General features: G+C 35.2%; 1 protein-coding gene across 2 annotated transcripts in view; it reads left to right on the plus strand.

Moving 5' to 3' along the window:
* Stk31 (serine threonine kinase 31) overlaps positions 1 to 20,854 on the plus strand; it is a 94,292-nt gene that overhangs the window by 41,726 nt on the left and 31,712 nt on the right. For both annotated transcript variants that reach the window (XM_087658725.1, NM_001191971.1), the window contains 11 exon segments: positions 4,301 to 4,480; positions 4,932 to 5,048; positions 5,400 to 5,519; positions 6,985 to 7,116; positions 9,548 to 9,649; positions 10,727 to 10,807; positions 12,666 to 12,791; positions 14,030 to 14,158; positions 14,329 to 14,415; positions 15,282 to 15,431; positions 20,347 to 20,469. In XM_087658725.1, the coding sequence (XP_087514851.1) occupies positions 4,301 to 4,480; positions 4,932 to 5,048; positions 5,400 to 5,519; positions 6,985 to 7,116; positions 9,548 to 9,649; positions 10,727 to 10,807; positions 12,666 to 12,791; positions 14,030 to 14,158; positions 14,329 to 14,415; positions 15,282 to 15,431; positions 20,347 to 20,469 (1,347 nt within the window).

Below are 20,854 nucleotides of genomic sequence, written 5' to 3' on the forward strand. Positions count from 1 at the left end.
CCTATTAGATTTTTATTCTAATTTTAATCTAACTGAATTTTATTGTAAATTGATAAGTACACAATACAGAACCTTAATTGTTGATACCTCTGTCTTCCACTTCCCTGTCCTGTCTCCCAGAAGGTCTTCATTTGGGTAACAAAAGGCATAGGACAGATCATCACCTTTGTTAACAGTGCCACCTTCTGAAGTATCTTCTGAAGGACTGACTTGTCTGAGGCTGTTCTATAGTTAACTACTTTAAACAGAAAGCATTTACTGTTTATAAAATAAAAGGAGAGGATAGTAAATACATAAGATAGTAGTAATACTTTGACTCATAATATTTAAAGCAAACACTATATTTGTAAAAAAGCATTTTCTTTAAGCTTTATAAGCTTAGGTAACAATTTTTCTCATTTTCTTTCTTATCTGATTGGAAGTACAGTAGGTTTTCTCAGAGAAATGCCACCAGAGATGTGTCAGTATTGTGTCATGAGGACTAAGTAGCAGGAATTCTTAATCTTAGGGGACTGACATTATATTTAGTTGGTCTTTGAATGAAATGACTCTGTATTCCCAAGTTCTAATCTTTATTTAGGCTTAGTATTTGGTTTGATTAGTGCATCATTTTTTAAGTTTCTTTTTCTGTCTGACATCTGTCTTAGGTTTCTTTAGCTGAAAATACTTTAGTGTTGCAGAGCTGGACATTAATGTACTCATAACATGACTTTTTTTCACTTTTGTATTTTGGGATAAAAGTTTAGTTTTATTTAAAAATTCTCTTCTTAGTTTTATTTTTTGTTAGTATATTGTATACATTTTCTTTTTTTAAAACCTTAAATATTTTCTTTTTTAAAAAATTGCTTCTTCTTTTTAAATAAACAAGTTAAAAAAGACTCCTAAAGCTACAAAAAGTTAACTCAAAAAAGCTTTTATCCAGGGACTTTTTATGTGTTGGGGGCAGGGTTGGTATGTTTGGATAGATTCTTGTTATGGAGCTTAGTCTGGGCTTGAACTTGGGATATTTCAAGAATATACTACCACATTCAGCTATATATTCACTTTTCTTTTCTCCATCTTTATTAAATTGGGTATTTCTTCTTTACATTTCAATTGTTATTACCTTTCCTGGTTTCCAGGCCAACATCCCTCTGACTCCTCCCCCTCCCCTTCTTTATGAGTGTTTCCCTCCCCATCCTCCCCCCATTACCATCCTCCCCCACAACAATCCTGTTCACTGGGGGGTCTATATTCACTTTTTGAATTGTCTTACATTTAACACACTAATGTGTCAATTTTTTTTAGGGTCAAACTTACTTTTAGTTGGTAGCTTATTTGATCATGTCTATAATTACTCTTTGATTAGAACTCATTTCTGTGATCTTATTTCTGTATCTTTGTCAAGTTTTCTTCTCTGTTTTTATTTTTATTGATGTCTCCCCTTTGTGTCTTGATTTCTTTCTCCAAATCATCAGCAGAACAGCCACAATTGTCTGGGACTTCAGTTACTGTTTATTCTGTCTATTATATGATACAGTTAAATAAAATAGTTATTTTCTAGTTTGTGTTTCATAATTTGTTTGGCATTTCTTGTCTTCCATATGTGGAATATTTTCTGTAAGAAAGCTTTTAAAGAGGTCTTTTTGGAATAGGCTTTATGGGTATTAAATGTTTTAGGGGGTCTTATTCTAGTTTCTCATTTAAACAATTGTTTTGCTCTTTATGAAGTACTAGACCTGAAAGCTCTATTGGAAGTGTAGTTAGTGAAAATCTTTCCCCATTCTGTAGGCTGTCATGTCTGAATGAAGGTGTCCTTTACCATACCAAAGCATCTCCGTTTCATGAGGTCCCATTTATTAATTGATTTTAGTTCCCCTATGAACAATTTTCTGTTTAGGAAGTCTTTTCCTGTGCCAATGAGTCAAGGCTATGAATCACTTTTTCTTCTGTCAGGCTCAGTGTATCTAGTTTAATGTTGAGGTTTTTGATCCATTTGCAGTTAAGTTTTGTGCAAGGTGATAAGTGTGCATCAATTTGTATTATTCTACTCAGCACCATTTATTGAAGATGCTGACTTTTTTCCAGTGTGTATTTCTGGCTTCTTTATAAAAAGTCAGGTGTCCATAGGTGTGTGAATTTATGTTTGTGTCTTCATTGGATTCTCTTGATCAACATTTCTGTTTTTGTGCCAATACCATGTTGTTTATTTATTTTTATTTTTTAGACAGGGTTTCTCTGTGTAACAGAGCCCTGGCTGTCTTGGACTCATTTTGTAGACTAGGCTGGCCTCAAACTCAAGGAATCTGCCTGCCTCAGCCTCCTAAGTGCTGTGATTAAAGGTATGTGCTACCGCTGCCTGGGTTCCAGCTAGTGGTTTTGTTACCATAGCTTTGTCATGTAAATTAGGTTAGGGATAGAGATAACTCCTGCAGTTCTTTCTCCCCCCCCCCCCCCCCCCCCCAGCTGAGGACCGAACCCAGGGCCTTGCGCTTTCTAGGCAAGTGTCTTTTCTTAAAGATTGTTTTAGCTATCCTGATTTTTTGTGTTTCCATATGAAACTGAAAACTTTTTCTCTTTTTCTTTTTTCTTTTTTTTTTTCCGGAGCTGGAAACCGAACCCAGGAAACTGAAAACTTTTAATATTTGACAAATTGTGTTAGAATTTTAATGTGGATTGTGTTGAATCTATAGATTGCTTTTAGTTTGATGTCCATTTTTGTTATATTAATTCTACTGATTCATGAAACTGGAAGACCTTTCTGATATCGTCTTCATCTTTTTTCCCCAGTGTCTTAAAGTTTCTATCATACAAGCTTTTCACTTGCTTGGTTAGAGTTACCCCAAGACATTTTGTATTATTTGAGTCTTTTGTGTAATATGTTGTTTCCATGATTTTTTTCTCATTCTGTTTGTCATTTGTATATATGAAGGCTACTGATTTTTGTGAGCTAATTTTGTATCCAGCTACTTAGCTGAAAATGCCTATCAACTGTAGGATTTCCTTTGGAGTTTTAGGGTCATTTATGAATACTATCGCATCATCTGCAAATGAAGATACTTTGACTTTTCTAAATTTTATTACCTTAACCTTCTTTAGTTTGTTATTGCTCTAGCTAAGGATTCATGTGTTATATTGAATAGGTACCGAGGGAATAGATCAATCTTGTCTTTTTCCTGATTTTAGTGGAATTGCTTTGAGTTTCTCTACATTTAACATGATGTTGGCTATGGGCTTGCTGTAAACTGTGTTTATTATATTTAGGTTTGTCCCTTGCATCCCTGATCTGTCCAGGCCTTTTATCATGAATGAATGTTAAATGTTGTCAAAAGCCTTTTCTGCATCTAATGAGATGATCATGTGCTTTTTGTCTTTCAGTTTATTTATATGGTAGATTCTGTTTATTGATTTACATATATTAAACCATCTCTTCATCTCTGGGATCAAGTTTACTTGATCACAATGGATGATCTTTTGATTGTATTCTTATATTTGTTTCGTAAGGGAAAGTATTCTGTAATTTTCTTTGTTGGATTTTTATATGATATATATATATATTCTATTTTGTGGAATAATTTGAGGAGTATTGGCATTGACTCTTTGAAAGACTGGTAGGCTTATGTGCTAAAAATTTTCAGGCCCTGTAAAGGTTTTGGTTGGGAGACTTTTTTTTTTTTTTAATTAACTTGAGTATTTCTTATTTACATTTTTTTTATTTATTTTATTTTATTTTATTTTTTTTTTAATTTACATTTCGAATGTTATTCCCTTTCCCGGTTTCCGGGCCAACATCCCCCTAATCCCTCCCCCTCCCCTTCTTTATGGGTGTTCCCCTCCCCGCCCTCCCCCCCACAATCACGTTCACTGGGGGGTTCAGTCTTAGCAGGACCAAGGGCTTCCCCTTCCACTGGTGATCTTACTAGGATATTCATTGCTACCTATGAGGTCAGAGTCCAGGGTCAGTCCATGTATAGTCTTTAGGTGGTTGGGAGACTTTTAATCACTGCTTTTATTTTACTAAGGCATATAGGTCTTATCTGCTTTTGATTTAACTTTGGTAAAAAAAAATTATCTTTTAGATTTTTCCAATTTAGTGGAGTATAAATTTTTAAAGTATGCTCTTTTGATTCTCTTTTGATTCTCTGGATTTCCTCTGTGCTTGTTGTGTTTTTTTTTTATTTTTAATTTAGTTTATTTGGATATTTTCTTTTTGCCTTTCAGTTATATTTATCCATTTATTTTAAAAGAGTAGGCATTCAACATCATGATATTTTATCTCTTAGATCATATCACAGTGCTTAAATCCTAACGTTGTCTTTAGGATTTAGCAACTTCTTTAGAATCAGTGTATGGGAAGGCCAAAGAAGGAACTAACTCTGAAGAAATACTCAGGAAGTTTTATGACTGGCAGTGTACCAAAAGAGAAGAGTTCGCCAGTATTCGGAGTGAGACAGAGGCTTCTCTGCAGCATCTCGTGGCATGGTTCCAGAACAGCCAGAAGGTAAGCAGAGCTCCAAATTAGCAATGTTTATGGAAGGAAGAAGCAGAGATTGCATGTTTGTTCTCATTCTGTTTCTTTCTTGTTCAAAAGCTGGCATGATGTGTTTCTAGCTATCAAAGTTAGTACAGGGCAGTCAGGATTTTTCATCACCATTGAGTCAGATTGTTGGTTTTATTATATAAAAAATTCATCTTGTTTTTGTTTCTATTTTTCTCTTTCATTTGAACTAGCTACTTGCCTTAACACCGGTTTTCTTTAAGGACACTGTGCTTATGTATCTTTTTTGTTTTTGTATTTAAGTTTTATGAGGGTGGTGTATCTATGTTCTTTTCACAGAATTTTCCTTTTTCTGTTTTGTCCATGGTAGAGCTTTATGTGCTACTCCAGGTACAATGAATGCTAACTGAATTACTTAATTGAAATACCTCATGTTTTTATTTTTGAAAATAAGGTTTTTGATCTGTCTTTGGATGAACCACTGACTTCAGAAGACATGATTGGTAATATTGATGAAATTCTAGAGAAGACTGAGTCATGTGTCTGTAAAGAGCTAGAGCTGTCTCTCATTGTGAGTAATGATGCTATGTATTATTAAATAGATCTTGTGGGGTTTAGAAGACTTGATTTTAGAAGTTGTTGCTGAGAGACAGTTTCTAAAAATAATAGTGTTGAAGTTTTATTTACTGCTTATGCTTTTATTTAGAATGTGATTGTCCTAAGATCCTTTCAGACAGCTTCAGAAAGAATTCATGGCATAATTAGGATAACATTTTGCCTATGAGCATCCATTGGTGTTGGTATTCTGTCTAGAAAAAGATTTGAGAAGTATTTTGATATGATAGAGCAATTATCAAAGATGTTTTCACTTTGAAGTATATTGTTTTAACTATTTTGTTGTTTATGTTATAATTTCATCCAGGAGCAAGGTGTTGTAGACAAGGAGATTATTTTAAGTACATACAGTCAAGTGCTTCAAAGGATCCATTCTGAGGAAAAGTTTATTGCCACCATGCTGTCCAAGTATAAGGACAGTGTTGAGGTTGGATTTTGCTTTCTCTGATTTGTCTAATGAATTGATATTTTGTGTTTCTTAACTTGTTGAATTTTTCTCAAGTAGCTTAATATCCAGTGTGTTAATTAGTACTCCTAGAAAAATGGTATCCCTTTGTGGTCTGTATAATTGACTTCACTGTAGAATATGAATGGTGATTTTGTTGATAATAGACATTTCACCGAATCTTGGAATATTTGAGTTTCTTATGAACTAAAATATCTTTGTCATCATTTTCTGTGTTAACATATTTACTATAGAAAATTTACTATAAACAGGAATTTGAAAAATAAAACATTGTTTTTGATACTTTGAGTGTAAGAGATAGTTACACAGAATGTGAATGGGCGCATTCATTCATTGATGAGTACACACATATGCTCTGCATTTTGTTGTCCTGTGAAGATATTTTTAATAACTTTATAGTATATTATGAACATTTCCCCATTTTCAAATGATTTTAATTCTTTCATAAATATATAATATTATTTAACCTTATAATGTTATGTTGGATATTGATGTTGCTTCTATTTTTTTTTATCATGTAGATAATGCTTTATGTATCTTTGAACATAACTTTATGTATAATTAAAAACTACCTTTTATTCACCTGATGTAATAGTTGTCTTGGAGGCTTGCTGCTGAATAAGCTCTTGTGAACTCTGGCTTTTTCAACTCATCTGTTTTGGCTCAAACTCCTCTGCAAGATGATTGATTTAATCTGAGTTCTTTCAACTTCTCACTGAATTACTCTGTATGGCCTCCAACTAACTCTGGCAGTTTTAATCTTCTGGCTCCTTCTCATTCGCTGGTGCATTCTGTCTTCATCTGTGTCTAGCTTGTTCTCTCTGCAACCTGTATGTAAAACACTAATCCCCACCCCCTTTCTGCCTGCTTTTAAGCAGACTCTCTTTTCTCTTTGTTCTCCTGAGAGTTGGGCTTATCCTACCTCTTGACTCATTTTGTTAAACTGTTCTTTGATTCATCACTTTGACTGCTGCTCCTTAAACTAGAAGTCACTTTGTAACATGGCTACTTCCTTCTACCAGCTTCTACATATATCTTCTCAGACTCCTATACTTTATAATTTTTAAATTAAAATGAATGAACATTATGAAACTTGATACATATTATCAAACCACTTTTGAGAAGAATCATTTCAGCTTCAATTCTCACTATAAATTTCTGTATATATTTATGTCAGCAGTATGTGTCTAATTTCATGTCTCAGTTGAATTGAAGAGTATTTCCTTTGGTACCTTGAGCACCAAACCTGTGATTCTTCTAAATAGAAATAGGAACAATTAGGAAAATCAGTTGATAGCATTGCTTTTTTAGAAAGTTATGGAATTTTCTTAATATTTACTCTAAACCCAGGCACTCATAAAATAATGATGTTTGGTGACTGTTGTTTCATATGCTTGAAAATATGGTAATTCTTTTTCTCATATAGTTTAAAAAGCAGATCATTGACTGTTTAAATAAGAGCCCCAGTGTGGATTACTTGCTATCCATTAAGAAGACATTGAAAGGCTTAAAAGCTCAACTGAGATGGAAGTTGGTTGAGAAGAGTAATTTGGAAGAAGTAAGGAAAAAATTCTTCTAGCTAATGTGTTCACTTTGATTGATCTATTTTATAAAGCCGTGCATAAATACATTCTCTAAAACCAGAGACCCATTGTATTCATATTTTGTGTTATGTGCTTTGATAGTTTAAAATTTGTATTTTCATTACATTATTTAGTGCACATGTGCGAATGTATGGGTGGCCTGTATCACTGTGCACATGTGGATGCCAGAGGATAACTTGTTAAGAGTCAATTATTTCTTTCCACCATGTGTGTCTCAAGAATTGAACGCAGGTCACTTGACTTAGAGGCAAGTTCCTTTATCCACTGAGCAATCTTACAGGCCCAGTACTTTATCTTTGTATATGGAAATAATTTGAAATGATAATCATACCGAATACATGTCTCCCATGCAGTCAAATATTTAACAACTTAAATGTTTTATATTCATACATTGATTTTTAGTAACACAGAAATTGTAGAATAAAATTTTCAATGTTTTATTTCCTCTGGACTGTTAGAATGTCTGTTAAAAGGGGAAAAATATCCATAGGAAGGGATATGGAAGCAAAGTTCAGAGCAGTGACGGAAGGAATGGCCGGCCATTCAGAGCCTGCCCCACATGTGGCCTATATATATTTAGCCACCAAAACTAGATAAGATTGATGAAGCAAAAAAAAATGCATGCTGAAAGGGACCGGATATAGATCTCTCCTGAGAGACACATCCAGAGCATGTCCAATACAGAGGCCAATGCTAGCAGCAAACCACTGAACTGAAAACAGGACCCCCTACTGGAGGAATTAGAGGAAGGATTGAAAGAGCTGAAGGGGCTTGCAACCTCATAAGAACAACAATGCCAACCAATCAGAGCTTTCGGGGACTAAACCACTACCGAAAGAGACTATACATGGACTGACTCAGGGCTCCAACTGCTTATGTAGCAGAGAATAGCCTTGTTGGTGCACCAGTGGAAGGGAAAGCCCTTGGTCCTAACAAGTGCAGGGGACTAGGGGGAACACCTGTATGGGGGAGGGAGAGGGGTAGGGGAGGGGGAAGGGGAGGGGATGGTTATGGACAGGAAACCGGGAAAGGGAATAACTTTGAAATGTAAGTAAAGAATTATATCTAATAAAAAAAAAACAAATAAAACTCAAAACAAAAAACAAAACAAAAACCAAACCAAAACAAACAAACAAAAAAACCCATGACATTTAGGTAGTATGATATTTTCCCAAAGGTTGGGTTTCTTTTGTGTGTGTACATGTATGTGTGCTCATCTGTGCATGGAGGTCAGAGGATAACCTTAAGTGTCATTCCTCAGGCATTGTCCCCTTTATTTTTGTGTTTTGGAGCTAGTGTGTTACTGGCTTGGAGCTCACCAGATAGGCTAGGTTGTGCCCTGGGGAACCATCAGTCTCTGCCTTTCTAGAGTAAGCTTCACACTACTTGCCTTTTCCCACCTTTTTCCTTTTTAAATATGAGATTGGATTTAGGTCCTCTTACTTACAAGGCAAGCACTTTAGTGATTGACTCCCATCTCCAAAGGTAGACTTTTGTGATAAAGTAACTTTGAAGAGAATGGTCACTTCTGTAAACTTAACACTGGATATATTTCTTGCAAGTTTTAAAAGTTGTTTCACATAGTACTGGAGCTGATAGGATTAGGATTTTCTAATTTTGACTACCCTTCTTAGGCATGAAGCTTTGTGAATGAATTATAATTCTATACATTTTCTTGGGGATTTTATTTAAATACAGAAGAGATCTGAAGTGTGTCTTTATCCAACTTGATATCTCTATTCCTCTTCTTAGATTTAATTGAAAGCAAGAGGGAGCTATTCTAGAATTAACTGCAGTTTAGGAGGCCTCCTGTTCTAGGTTGTGGAGAAGGTAGTCTTTTTCAGTCTTTTAAACTTTTGGAGAAATATATCCAATTGAATTGGGCACATTCAATTTACTTGGGCTATAGACATTGAAGACATATCTAACTTTTAAATGCAGTTGTACCTTTTGAGGCAACTTACTACTACTCCATTGAAGTCATATGGAACATTTCTAAATCACAGGTTTTTCTCATAGTAGATAATTTAGATTCACTCATCATTTTGTTGAGTGTGCTTTTAGAAATCTGATTTCAAGTAAAAATTTCACAGACTCTAATTTAGTTGTTCTTCTTAATATTTATTTTAAGATTAAAATTAGTTGTTTTTATCTGCAGGAAAATATGCAGGAACTTAAAATACTTTTTTATAGTTATGGGAAAAATTAGTGTTAAAATAAATAGATTTATTTAATGTTAGAAGACCTGCTATATGCTAGATACTGAAGGGTGCATTAGAACTGCATGGAATGATTTACTATGGAAATTGCATTAGTTCTTAGAGGAAGACTTGCTTTCATTCTAGTATAATAATCCTGTTGACTACTTTTTTTTCTCTGATAAAGTCTGATGACCATGATGGAACTGAAATTGAGAAAATAAAGCAAGAAATAACGCAATTGCGCAGTAGTGTCTTTCAGGAAATTTATCATGAGAGGGAGGAATATGTAAGTATTTCTGTGAAATTTTAAATTAGATTTTACTCAGGAAATTGAATTTAAAGTCACAGATTTCATATAACCATGTACTAGAGGTATTATATTGGCATCATAATGTTCACATGCATTTACAAGTTAATTTCATATGTCAAAATTCATGGGAGTTGTACCAGTGTAGAAATTTTGGGTTACCATAAAGAAAAGTCTTTTGTTATGTTCTTAAAATTCAACTTCTTGATAGTTTTTTTTTGGCTTGATTTTAGAATTGAGCTTGTACTCACACTTTTGTATAATATTTTGTTATTTAACATATAACATGGAGATTGTCACAGATTTACATGAATATTCTTTTAGCTTGAGAAGCAATAAAAACATAAATGGAGCAATTTGATCCACCTGAGAGATGTAACCAAAAAGGTCACACCATTGTCTCCACTCCTCCTAAGTTCTGTGGCCTTAGAAAGTCAGCAATCTACTTTTTCTTCCCAGGGGAAAGAATACTGCATTTTATGTCTGAGAGATATTATAAGGAAGAGTTAATTAAGGGACAAATAAAAAGTAAAGTAAAAAGTTAAGTAAAAATAGTATGCAAATACTAGATATTTTAAGTACAATTTATGTACTATGATACAATTCATGTATCTATGGCATACCTTTGACTCTTTGAATAAAATCTGGTGTTTAGAAGTTTTCCTTAGTAAACATGTTGCTTCATGACTTTCCTTTATAAAATCCTAGTTTTCTCATTTGCTTAAAAGTGCTTTATGTAGATTATGTACCTGTTATTTTTTATCTCAAGGCTTTTAGGATTTTTTTCTTTAATTAACTAGTCATTTAAAAATGTTATTATGTTCTTAATATTTTGAGTAATGAATTTATTATAATGATTACAATATTTCTTTTTATTTTACTTTAAATATGAAGTGAATCATGTTTTGCTTGATAGTTCTTGAAGTAGAAGTAAAATATTAAAGATTAGGTATTTTATTAGAAGTAAAAAGGCAGATGGAAATATAGTTTCCCGAAAAGCAACATGCTACAGTTGAATGCATGTTGGTCTATAATAAAAATACTTTGTAACTGCAGGAGAAACTGAACAGCTTGACCCAGAAATGGTTCCCTGAGCTGCCTCTGCTGTATCCTGAAATAGGATTGCTTAAATATATGGTAAGCTATGTACGCTTCCCCTGAGAATGCCACCATGCAGAGAATGTAAAAACATGGTAATGTTCATATCATTTCAGTGTCAGATTTACAGTATCATTTCTATGAAAATGCTCCCAATAAATATTTAAAATGATTATTTGAACTGTTCCTCAAGACTGTGTTAAACTAAATAGTTTAAAGTAGAGATATTGACATGGGTTTAGTGTTCTTGGCAAGCAGGACTCAGAATGGCCAGGAGATTAGTACGTTAAATAACTCAAAGAATAATTAGGAGTTAACTTTGTGGGGAGACTTATATCCCTGGTGGTGATGAAGCACTGTTATTCTCTGATTTTTAAAATTGCTTCCTAGACTCCTTGGATTCCAGAATCCAACATGTAAAATTTCTTAACATAGAATGGTATAATATTTGAAAATGTGTTTTTGTTTTTGATTTTTGAAAAAAGAGTCTTGGGACACAGCCTGGACTAACCCTGAACTTGTCATTCTCCTTTGATCCTGCTGTGAGTTCTAGGATTACAGACTTGGGTGACCATATCCTGTTTTCCCAGTATACTTTAAAATCATATGTAGAATACTTATAATACCTAGTAAAATGTAAGTTTTACATAAACTAACCAGCATACAGTGTTTAGGAAAAATAATTTAATTTTGTATTTTCACTTAAAATTGATTGGACACAAGGAAGCAGAATCAACAGTTGAGAAGATTCAGATCTCAGATTTTGGGAAACTGAGGCAATGGGATTGCTGTCAGTTTGAGGGCAGTCTAACCTGGGTGACCTGAGTTCCAAGATAGCCTGGGATACCACGTGAGAGCTGTCTTAGAAACCCCGAAACACCAAACCAAAACAGTAAAAAACAAAACAAAACCAAAAACCAAAAAAACAGCAAAAAAGTCGATTTCTTCTTGATGCTAGTAACTCTATCTTTCAAGACTGTCTTGTGTCTGGTAAACTATACTGTAATACTTATCTTTATACCTACCAATAAGTATAATACAGCTAGAAATTATAATGGGAAAGTGACATCACGATGTAGATAGAGGAAATCTCACAAGGCCCCACCTTAGATAAAGAGCTGGAGGCAGTTAATGATCATGAACGAGGGAAAATCAGTCTTCTCCAGAGATAAGCCCCTTGCTGTTACTCAATATTAAGTGGTTAGCATTAAAAACATACTCATCTGGGCAGCAATAAGTGGACTCATCGGGTTGTATTTATGTATTTATTTGTTTATGTGTATAACAAATATTAAAAACAAATTAGGCTATGAATTTGAGAGTAGGGAGACAGTGTTTGGATGGAGGGAACATCATGTAAATACAGTATATGTATATGAAAATTTAAAAACTAAGTTAAAAATAATCTACTAAAGGAAAAAAAACCTAGTTTTAATGTAAACATAAAAATGGTAGAATTAAAATTTTTGAAAATATTTCTATATTTAAGGATGTTAAGCAGGATAGAGGTGTCAGCATTATATTATAGTCATATTTTTTAGATTTCTCATTGCTGTCCTTTATCTACTTTTATTTGTCTTTATTTTAATTTTTAGGACATATATAAGGTTTTTCAGGTAAGTAAAGCAGTTCTTTTTAAGCTTGTCTTCTTAACCTCATTTGTTTCTACCGTCTGGTCTACATTTACAGAAGTGATTAAATGTCTGGTAATTACACAGTAGACAAGAGAAGCTCAAGAGCCAGAAATTAAAAAGAACCTAAACTTTAATAAGCATTTTGTTTTCTTTCTTAGTTTGATGATCTTCACTGCATTTAAGTGTATATCTCTACCCATGTTATGATTTGAAAGCCCTAAGACATTTTTTATTGTCTAAATGTAATAAAAATTTGTGTCTAGAATTCTGGTGGTCTTCTTACTATGAGCTTAGAGCGCGACCTTCTTGACACTGAGCCCATGAAGGAACTTAGCAGCAAGCGTCCTCTGGTGTGCTCTGAGGTTAATGGGCAGCCTGTTCTCTTAAAGGTAAGTTTAAGTCCTGATCTACGGAAGTTTCAGAAGTATAAAGGGAGTGGTGACTTGACTTCTAAGGGAGAAAAGAAACTCACTATTTTTAAAGTGTATAAGTTGACTGGTATGATGATCATGATAGAGCTAATTTTGAATTTAAAGTTCCTCTTCTTTCCTTAATGAGTGCTGTCTTTACTAGGGTTATTAATTTTCTTTTTTAGGGTAACTTACTACATTTTATTCACTAACTCTTAAAATTCTTGTTTTTCTTAGATATTTCTTGAAAGCTTACCTATATTGCCAACACAGTCTTGTGCTGCTTAGTTTCCTTAAGTTTTTTTTTAATTTTTGTTTTATGTGTGTAACCGTTCTGCCTTCATGTGTATCTTTGTTACATATGTATGCCTGGACATGTTTTGGTTAGAAGAGGGCATTGGCTCCTCTGGAACTGGAGTTCACACAGTTGTGGGCCACTATGTTGGTGCTGGGATCCAAATTCCTATCTTTCACAAGAGCAGCAAGTACTCTTTTTTTTTTTTTTTTTAATTATTAACTTGAGTATTTCTTATTTACATTTCGAATGTTATTCCCTTTCCTGGTTTCCGGGCCAACATCCCCCTAACCCCTTTCCCTCTCCTTCTTTATGGGTGTTCTCCTCCCCATCCTCCCCCATTACCGCCCTCCCCCCAATAATCACATTCACTGGGGGTTCAGTCTTAGCAGGACCCAGGGCTTCCCCTTCCACTGGTGCTCTTACTAGGATATTCATTGCTACCTATGAGGTTAGAGTCCAGAGTCAGTCCACGTATAGTCTTTAGGTAGTGGCTTAGTCCCTGGAAGCTCTGGTTGCTTGGCATTGTTGTTCATATGGGGTCTCGAGCCCCTTCAAGCTCTTCCAGTTCTTTCTCTGATTCCTTCAACAGGGGTCCTGTTCTTAGTCCAGTGGTTTGCCAGCAAGTACTCTTAACCACTAACCAGCTCTCCAGCCCCCTAGTTTCTCGTTATGAGCTAAAGATTGTGAGTTAACATCAGATCTTTAAGTTGCCCTATTGTTACATATTTGGGAATGTAGAGTAGGCTGCAGGTAGAATTACTCCTTCTCATAATATAGCATTCAATGTAAATGGAGATGGTACTTAAAAGTTAAAATAGAAAAATAATTAATTTAATTTATCATACTTAAGTTGAAATAATAAATTAGAATTAGGTTTTTAATGTTGAAATTATCAATCCTGTTTTTTGTTGTTGTTTAGGGCTATTCTGTGGATGTTGACACAGAAGGAAGGGTGATTCAGAGAGCAGCCTCCTATCATAGAGCTTGTGGATATGCCAAAGAAGAAGAATCTGGGTTACTGCCATTAATATTCCTGTTTATGTGTAAGGTAAAGTTCTTAAGCTAATCTATTGTAGAAATAATTCTTTTTAAAATACATTTAAAGTAGTAATTTATTCTTTTTAATGTAAAATAGTAGTTACTCCATAGAATTAGTGTATGGTGCAAATATATTGATGAATTGTTCACTTGAGTTACATTTTCTCTTTTGCTTCTTAGTCTGATCCTGTTGCCTATCTGATGGTCCCGTATTACCCTAAGGCAAACCTAAGCGCAGTTCAAGCCAGTATGCCTTTAACTTCAGAAGTAAGTAAAAATCATTTCCTAGTTGCATGGAATGAGAAACTAATTATCTAATATGTAACACCATGTACTCCATGCTGTCCGGCAAAAAGATTTGGCCTGCATTATTCTATTTCATTCTTGCATCAGCCTGTGCTTTATCTTGTTATACATGAGAAAAATGAGGCTGAGAAAGATTGATTTGCACAGAATCGCTTTATCCAGAAGAGAACTGAAGCTGTGTTTTTCTGGTTTCAGAGCCCAGACTTACAACTATTAAGCTGTGATAGGTGTGTGTATGTGTGTTTGTGTGTGTGTGTGTGTGTGTGTGTGTGTGTCTGCCTGCATGTGTGCAAAAAGTACTTATGATGTTACCAGCTATGTAGAGTATTACTTTTTATTGCTATGATAGAATTTCATGACTAAGGCAACTTATAAAAGAAAACATTTAATTGGATTTAAAATTCCAGAGTGTCCCCATGGCAGAATAAGACATGGTGGTGGCCACCATCGGTAGCTCCTCTGTCTTTAAAGGAAGGCAGAAGGCAGAGAATATACTAAGAATGACTCAAGTCTTCTGAAATGTTTAAGCCTGCCCTTAATGACATACATCCTCCAACAAGGTCATCCTTCCTGAACCTTCCCAAATAGGGCTACTATCTAGGGACTGAGTTTTCAAACATATGAGCCTATGGAGGCCATTCTTGTTTAAACCGCTGCACATTGTTAAGCTTTATCTAGCCTTTAATTCTTTGTCTATGCTATATCTTTAACTTGAGGGAAGCTTTACTTTAGTTCTAGGATAACCTTGTAATAGAAACAAAATTTACATATTAAAATAAGGTGTCAGTTTTCGAAACTCCACCTTTTCAATGTGTATTTATTTGCAGGAAGCTTTAAAAGTCATGAAAGGTGTTGCCCGAGGACTGCATACATTGCACAGTGCTAACATAATTCATGGATCACTTCATCAGAACAATGTATTTGCCTTAAATCGTGAACAAGGAATTGTTGGAGATTTTGACTTCACCAAATCTGAGGTAAAATATCATGGCTTTATAGATAGAAACTCCTTATTAAAGCACTTACACACACGTGCTGATTGATTGTAAGCCTGCACTTTCAGTTAAGGTGTGCTATGTAGTACACATAGTATCTGTAACAGTCATCTGGATGGTTGTGAGCAGTGTGTGGTTTTACCATAAATACAGAAACAATTTGATGTACTCAGTGGCATTGATCATTTTCTCATCAGGAAACAGTTGCTAGAAACATGCAAGTACTTCCCTCTGCTTGTGTTCCTTTCTTTCACAGATTAAATTTAAATATACATACTTTGTTGTTATCAATATAGTATATTTTTGGAAGCCTGGGATCCATGGATGTTTTTATTTAGTTTAAGTCTAGGTTCAAATATGTAGCTTTTAATTCATTGCCACATTATCTCCCAATAGGCACTTTGTAGAGATAACAAAGTCCAGACAATTAAGAGAATGTGATATTTTTATGTGTATGTGTGGAATGGGCAGTCTAAGAATATATAGGATTACAAAGGAGAAATTTTTCTTCATTATTTTAATTGACAAAGATATATGTTTATTGTATATAGGCCATTTTAAAATATGTATATAACATAAATGGCTAAATAAACATTTAAATGTTCCCATTTAAAGTACAACAGTTTTATTGAAGTAGAGTTCACATAGGAGATAGTGTAGAATTCAGTGCTAGTTTTTAGCATATTCATATAGTGGTATATTGATTATCATTCTGTAATTCCAGATGTTTATCACATTCCAAAGTAGTTACTGTTTAGTTAATTTTCATTCCCGCTTCTGCTTAGGCCTTGGAAACCAGCAATATATTTTGTGCTTCTGGATTTTCTTTTTCTATAATCTCATATAAGTAATCTTTTTCTATAATCTCATGTAATAGTTGGCCTTTGGTGAATCATTTTTGTTGTCTAGTCTAACATTCAAAGTTAATCTATGTTGTTGAGTGTTTAAGGATGTAATTTTTTATGGGCAGATGTATTTAATTGTATGTTCATTGATACTTTGGTGTGTGTTTCATCAGTGGATAGATATTTGGGTTTACACTTTTTGTTTTTGCTTGAGACAGCGTCACACTGGGTAGCAAATCCTGGCTTTGAACTATCTTGGTAGTACAGATCTTGAACTCCCAGTGATCTTCCTGCCTCATGCTGAGATTACAAGTATGTACCTAGAGCCTGTCTCTAGGTTTATGCTTTTTAATTATTGTGAGTTAGGTTGCCATGAACATTAGTGTACAAGTTATTTATGCAGGCAATCTCATTGCTTTGGGAAATTGTCATGTAATTCTGTTTTCTTCCTTTTGAAAATTCCTAGTGTTTGATAGAACACTTAATGTATGGGGTTGAGTAATAGTTTGTATTAGAGTTGATGTCCACATATCCCAAAACACATAAACAAACAAAACTGACTTGCAAAAAAAATTACTGTGGTGGTTTGAATATGCTTGGCCAAAGGAGTGGCACTATTGGGAGGTGTGGCCTTATTGGAGGAAGTGAGTTACTGTGGGAATGTGCTTTGAGACCCCTCATGGCTCACTGAAAGACAGTCTTCTGATGAAGATTTAAAACTCTCAGCTTCTGCAGTGCTATGCATGCCTCCTGGTTGCTGCCATGCTTCCCATCGTAATGATAATGGACTGACCTCTGAGCCTGTAAACCAGCCCCAACTAATTGTCCTTTATAAGAGTTGGTTTAGTTATGGTGTCTCTTCACAGCAAAGGAAACCGTAACTTAAACAGCCACAGATTTTTGTGTGTGTGTGTGTGTGTGTGCATTGGTGTTTTGCCTACATGTATGTTTAGGTGAGTGTGTCAGATCTTAGAGTTACAGACAATTGTGAGATGCCATGTGGATGCTGGGTATTGAACCCAGGTCCTCTGGAAGAATGTTCAGTGCTTTTAACCATTGAATCATCTTTCAGGTCCCACAGATTAGTGGCAGGAATTCTTTTTTTTTCTCCATCTTTATTAAATTGGGTATTATTTACATTTCAATTGTTATTCCCTTTCCCGGTTTCCAGGCACAACATCCCCCTAGCCCCTCCCCCTCCCCTTCTCTATGGGTGTTCTCCCCATCTTCTTCCCATTACCACCCTCCCCCCAACAATCTAGTTCACTGGGGGTTCAGTCTTGGCAGGACCAAGGGCTTCCCCTTCCACTGGTGATCTTACTAGGCTATTCATTGCTACCTATGAGGTCAGAGTCCAGGGTCAGTCCATGCATAGTCTTTAGGTAGTGGCTTAGTCCCTGGAAGCTCTGGTTGGTTGGCATTGTTGTACCTATGGGGTCTCGAGCCCCTTCAAGCTCTTCCAGTTCTTTCTCTGATTCCTTCAACGGGGGTCCCATTCTCAGTTCAGTGGTTTGTTGCTGGCATTCGCCTCTGTATTTGCTGTATTCTGGCTGTGTCTCTCAGGAGAGATCTACATCCGGTTCCTGTCGGCCTGCACTTCTTTGCTTCATCCATCTTGTCTAATTGGGTGGCTGTATATGTATAGGCCACATGTGGGGCAGGCTCTGAATGGGTGGGTGTTCCTTCTGTCTCTGTTCTAAACTTGTGGCAGGAATTCTTGATCAACTAGTTTATCTTTCTACCATGCAAGATTATGCTCTATTGTTGATATTCTGGTTGAAAATTTTCTCCATCTAAGTTTCAAGGGCCCCAGTATAGAGAATCTAAATCCTTAAGCATTACTATGCCTGGATTTTTTTCTGAATATTTTTTTATTTATATTTAAAATGTTATCCCCTTTCCCAGTTTCCTGTTCATAAACCCCCTATCCCATCCCCTCTCCTCCTTCTTCTATGATGGCGTTTCCCCACCCAACCACCCACTCCTTCCTACCTCCTGGCCCTGAGATTCCCTGATACTGGGGTGGGGGGAGGGTGTCCAGCCTTGGCAGGACCCAGGGTTTCTCCTCCCATTGGTGCCCAACAAGGCCATCCTCTGCTACATATAGAGCTGGAGCCATGGGTCAGTCCATGTGTACTCTTTGGATGGTGGTTTAGTCCCTGGGAGCTTTGGTTGGTTGGTATTGTTGTCTTAGGGGCTAGACATTCCTTTAGCTCCTTCAATCCTTTTTTCAACTCCTCCAATGGGGACCTTGTTCTCAGTTCAATGGCTGACTGTGAGTGTCTGCCTCTGTATTTGTCATGTTCTGGCAGAGCCTCTCAAGAGACAGCCATTATGTCTGGATTTTTTACTGCCAAAACCTGTTAGAAAAATTGACAACAGAACTTTTTTGCTATATTTCAGGTGCTATGGACTCTAGGAATAAGAATACTATGTTTTATTCTCTTCTTAAGAGACAAGCTAAGACCATTTTTAAAAAGCAGGTTTTAAATTGTTTATAGTAACGATCAACACAAAAATTTTAAGTAATGTATTGATTCTGATAGGTTTAAAATAAATACATCCAGTTTACTGTTTGCCTTCTTGAGAAACTTTTCCAAAGTGCCTATTTTTTTTTTTTTGTCCTCATGAGCATCAGACAAAGGTCCAGTTTCTTCACATACATTCTTGTCAAGCATTAATGTTTTGTACTTTGGTCATTTACAAGCTTTAGAATAAATGATGGATATATAATCTTAGTGGTTTTCATATGATAGCTCAAAAGGATAAAAAAATTAATATAAAACTAATCAAAAGTTGTACAGGATTTACATAGATTAATTTTCTGAAACATTCTATTGTTGCACATTAATTTATCTAAGAATTATGACAGCATAAGGAAATAAGGATTTTACAAGTAAGTTTTAAGGATTCATGTCAGTTTATTTTTTGAGCACAGCATTGGTACAATTGTGGACCTGACTATTCCGACCATCACTCCTCCTCTTTTGTATCCATTCGTCGTCAGGTATTCTTTCCCATCATGCTCTTTTAGTTGCTCATTTAACTTTCCCAGTTGATACCTTAGCTTCTGGATCTTAGACTCTACTTAGAGAAGTTGGGGTAGAGATAGTAAATGGAGAAGATGTACAATTAAGACTTAGTGACATGGTAGGTGCTATGCTAACTAACATCTTTAGGACAACTCTATTATGTAGATGTTATTTCCATTTTAAAAATTAGTTTAGACTTGGAGAAATTAAAGTTTAAATCATACAGCAAATAAATGTAAGTCAGAATTGTACCTTAAGGGCAGACTGAATTTATTATCATGAATTGCCTTTATATTTATTTGATTTCTTGGAAAATGTTATATTTAGAAAATGGTCAAAAGAAAGAGTAATTTGTATAATTTCATTTAAAATATTTAGGATGTTCAGAATTAGAAAATAGTACTTCTTTGTCAATTTATTAAACTATACAAGTAGGGAGCAGGGGAGGTGGCTTTGTGAGGGCTGTCTGTGCAAGCCTGATGACCTGAGTTTGATCCCTGGAGACCTTGTAAAAGTCAAGAAAACCCAACGCAGTGGCCTATACTTGCAATCCCAGCACTTCCGGATGGAAGGTAGAAATAAGAGAATTCAGTTTGCTGCCCAGTTTGCTTTAAGTAGATGGTGTAGTAGCAGAAAGAACAAAAAGATCCTGCTTCAATAAGGCAAAAAGGCAAAGGCTTTCTCCAGAAAGTTGTTCTCTGACCCCACATATGTTGAGTGACACACATGCTTGCTTTTTCATCTGTTCATAAGCATATATACACACAAACATGCACATGTTGCCCACATTCGTATACACATGGTAGATTAAAATTAAAAAACACAAAATGATGTCTGTGATTAAAAACACCAGAGTCAGTCGTTTTCAGTCCATATCTACACTTGAGTATAATAAAAGTAAAATTTGTAAGAAAATTATATATTTGAGAGATAGACAATGAAATATTTCAAAAAAACTTTTAAATTGAGAACAGAGTCTTTCACACAAAACCTTCATTGTTTAAAATACTGTTTTTGTAGAGCCAGAGAGCTTCAGTGAACATGATGGTTGGTGGATTGAGTTTGCTGTCACCAGAGTTGAAAATTGGAAAACCTCCTTCTGCAAGTTCAGACTTATATGCTTATGGCTGTCTTTTATTATGGGTATGTTGCTTTAAAAATCATTAACAATTTACATATATTTCAGAATGTAAAGGTATGACTTTAGTTATTTTTAGCAATTTTTCTGCATGAAGAATAATGCTACATTTTTTAAAAGTAGAATTTGCTTGTGGATGTGTTTGTGGATGGTTGTGTTTGTGTGTAGTGGACTGCATCTCTGTGTGTATGCTTGTGTGGAGTGCACTGCATCTGTGTGTGTGTGTGCTTGTGCGTAGTGCACTGCATCTCTGTGTGTATGCTTGTGCGTAGTGCACTGCATCTCTGTGTGTGTGCTTGTAGAGGCCAGGGGTCAACTTTGGATGAATCACTTAGGGTCATCTTGGGTTGCTGAGACAGGGTCTGTCATCGTCCTGGAGCTTGCTGAGTA

The sequence above is a fragment of the Rattus norvegicus genome, chromosome 4, assembly GCF_021556685.1.
Source record: "Rattus norvegicus strain SHRSP/BbbUtx chromosome 4, alternate assembly SHRSP_T2T, whole genome shotgun sequence".
NCBI lineage: Eukaryota > Metazoa > Chordata > Mammalia > Rodentia > Muridae > Rattus > Rattus norvegicus.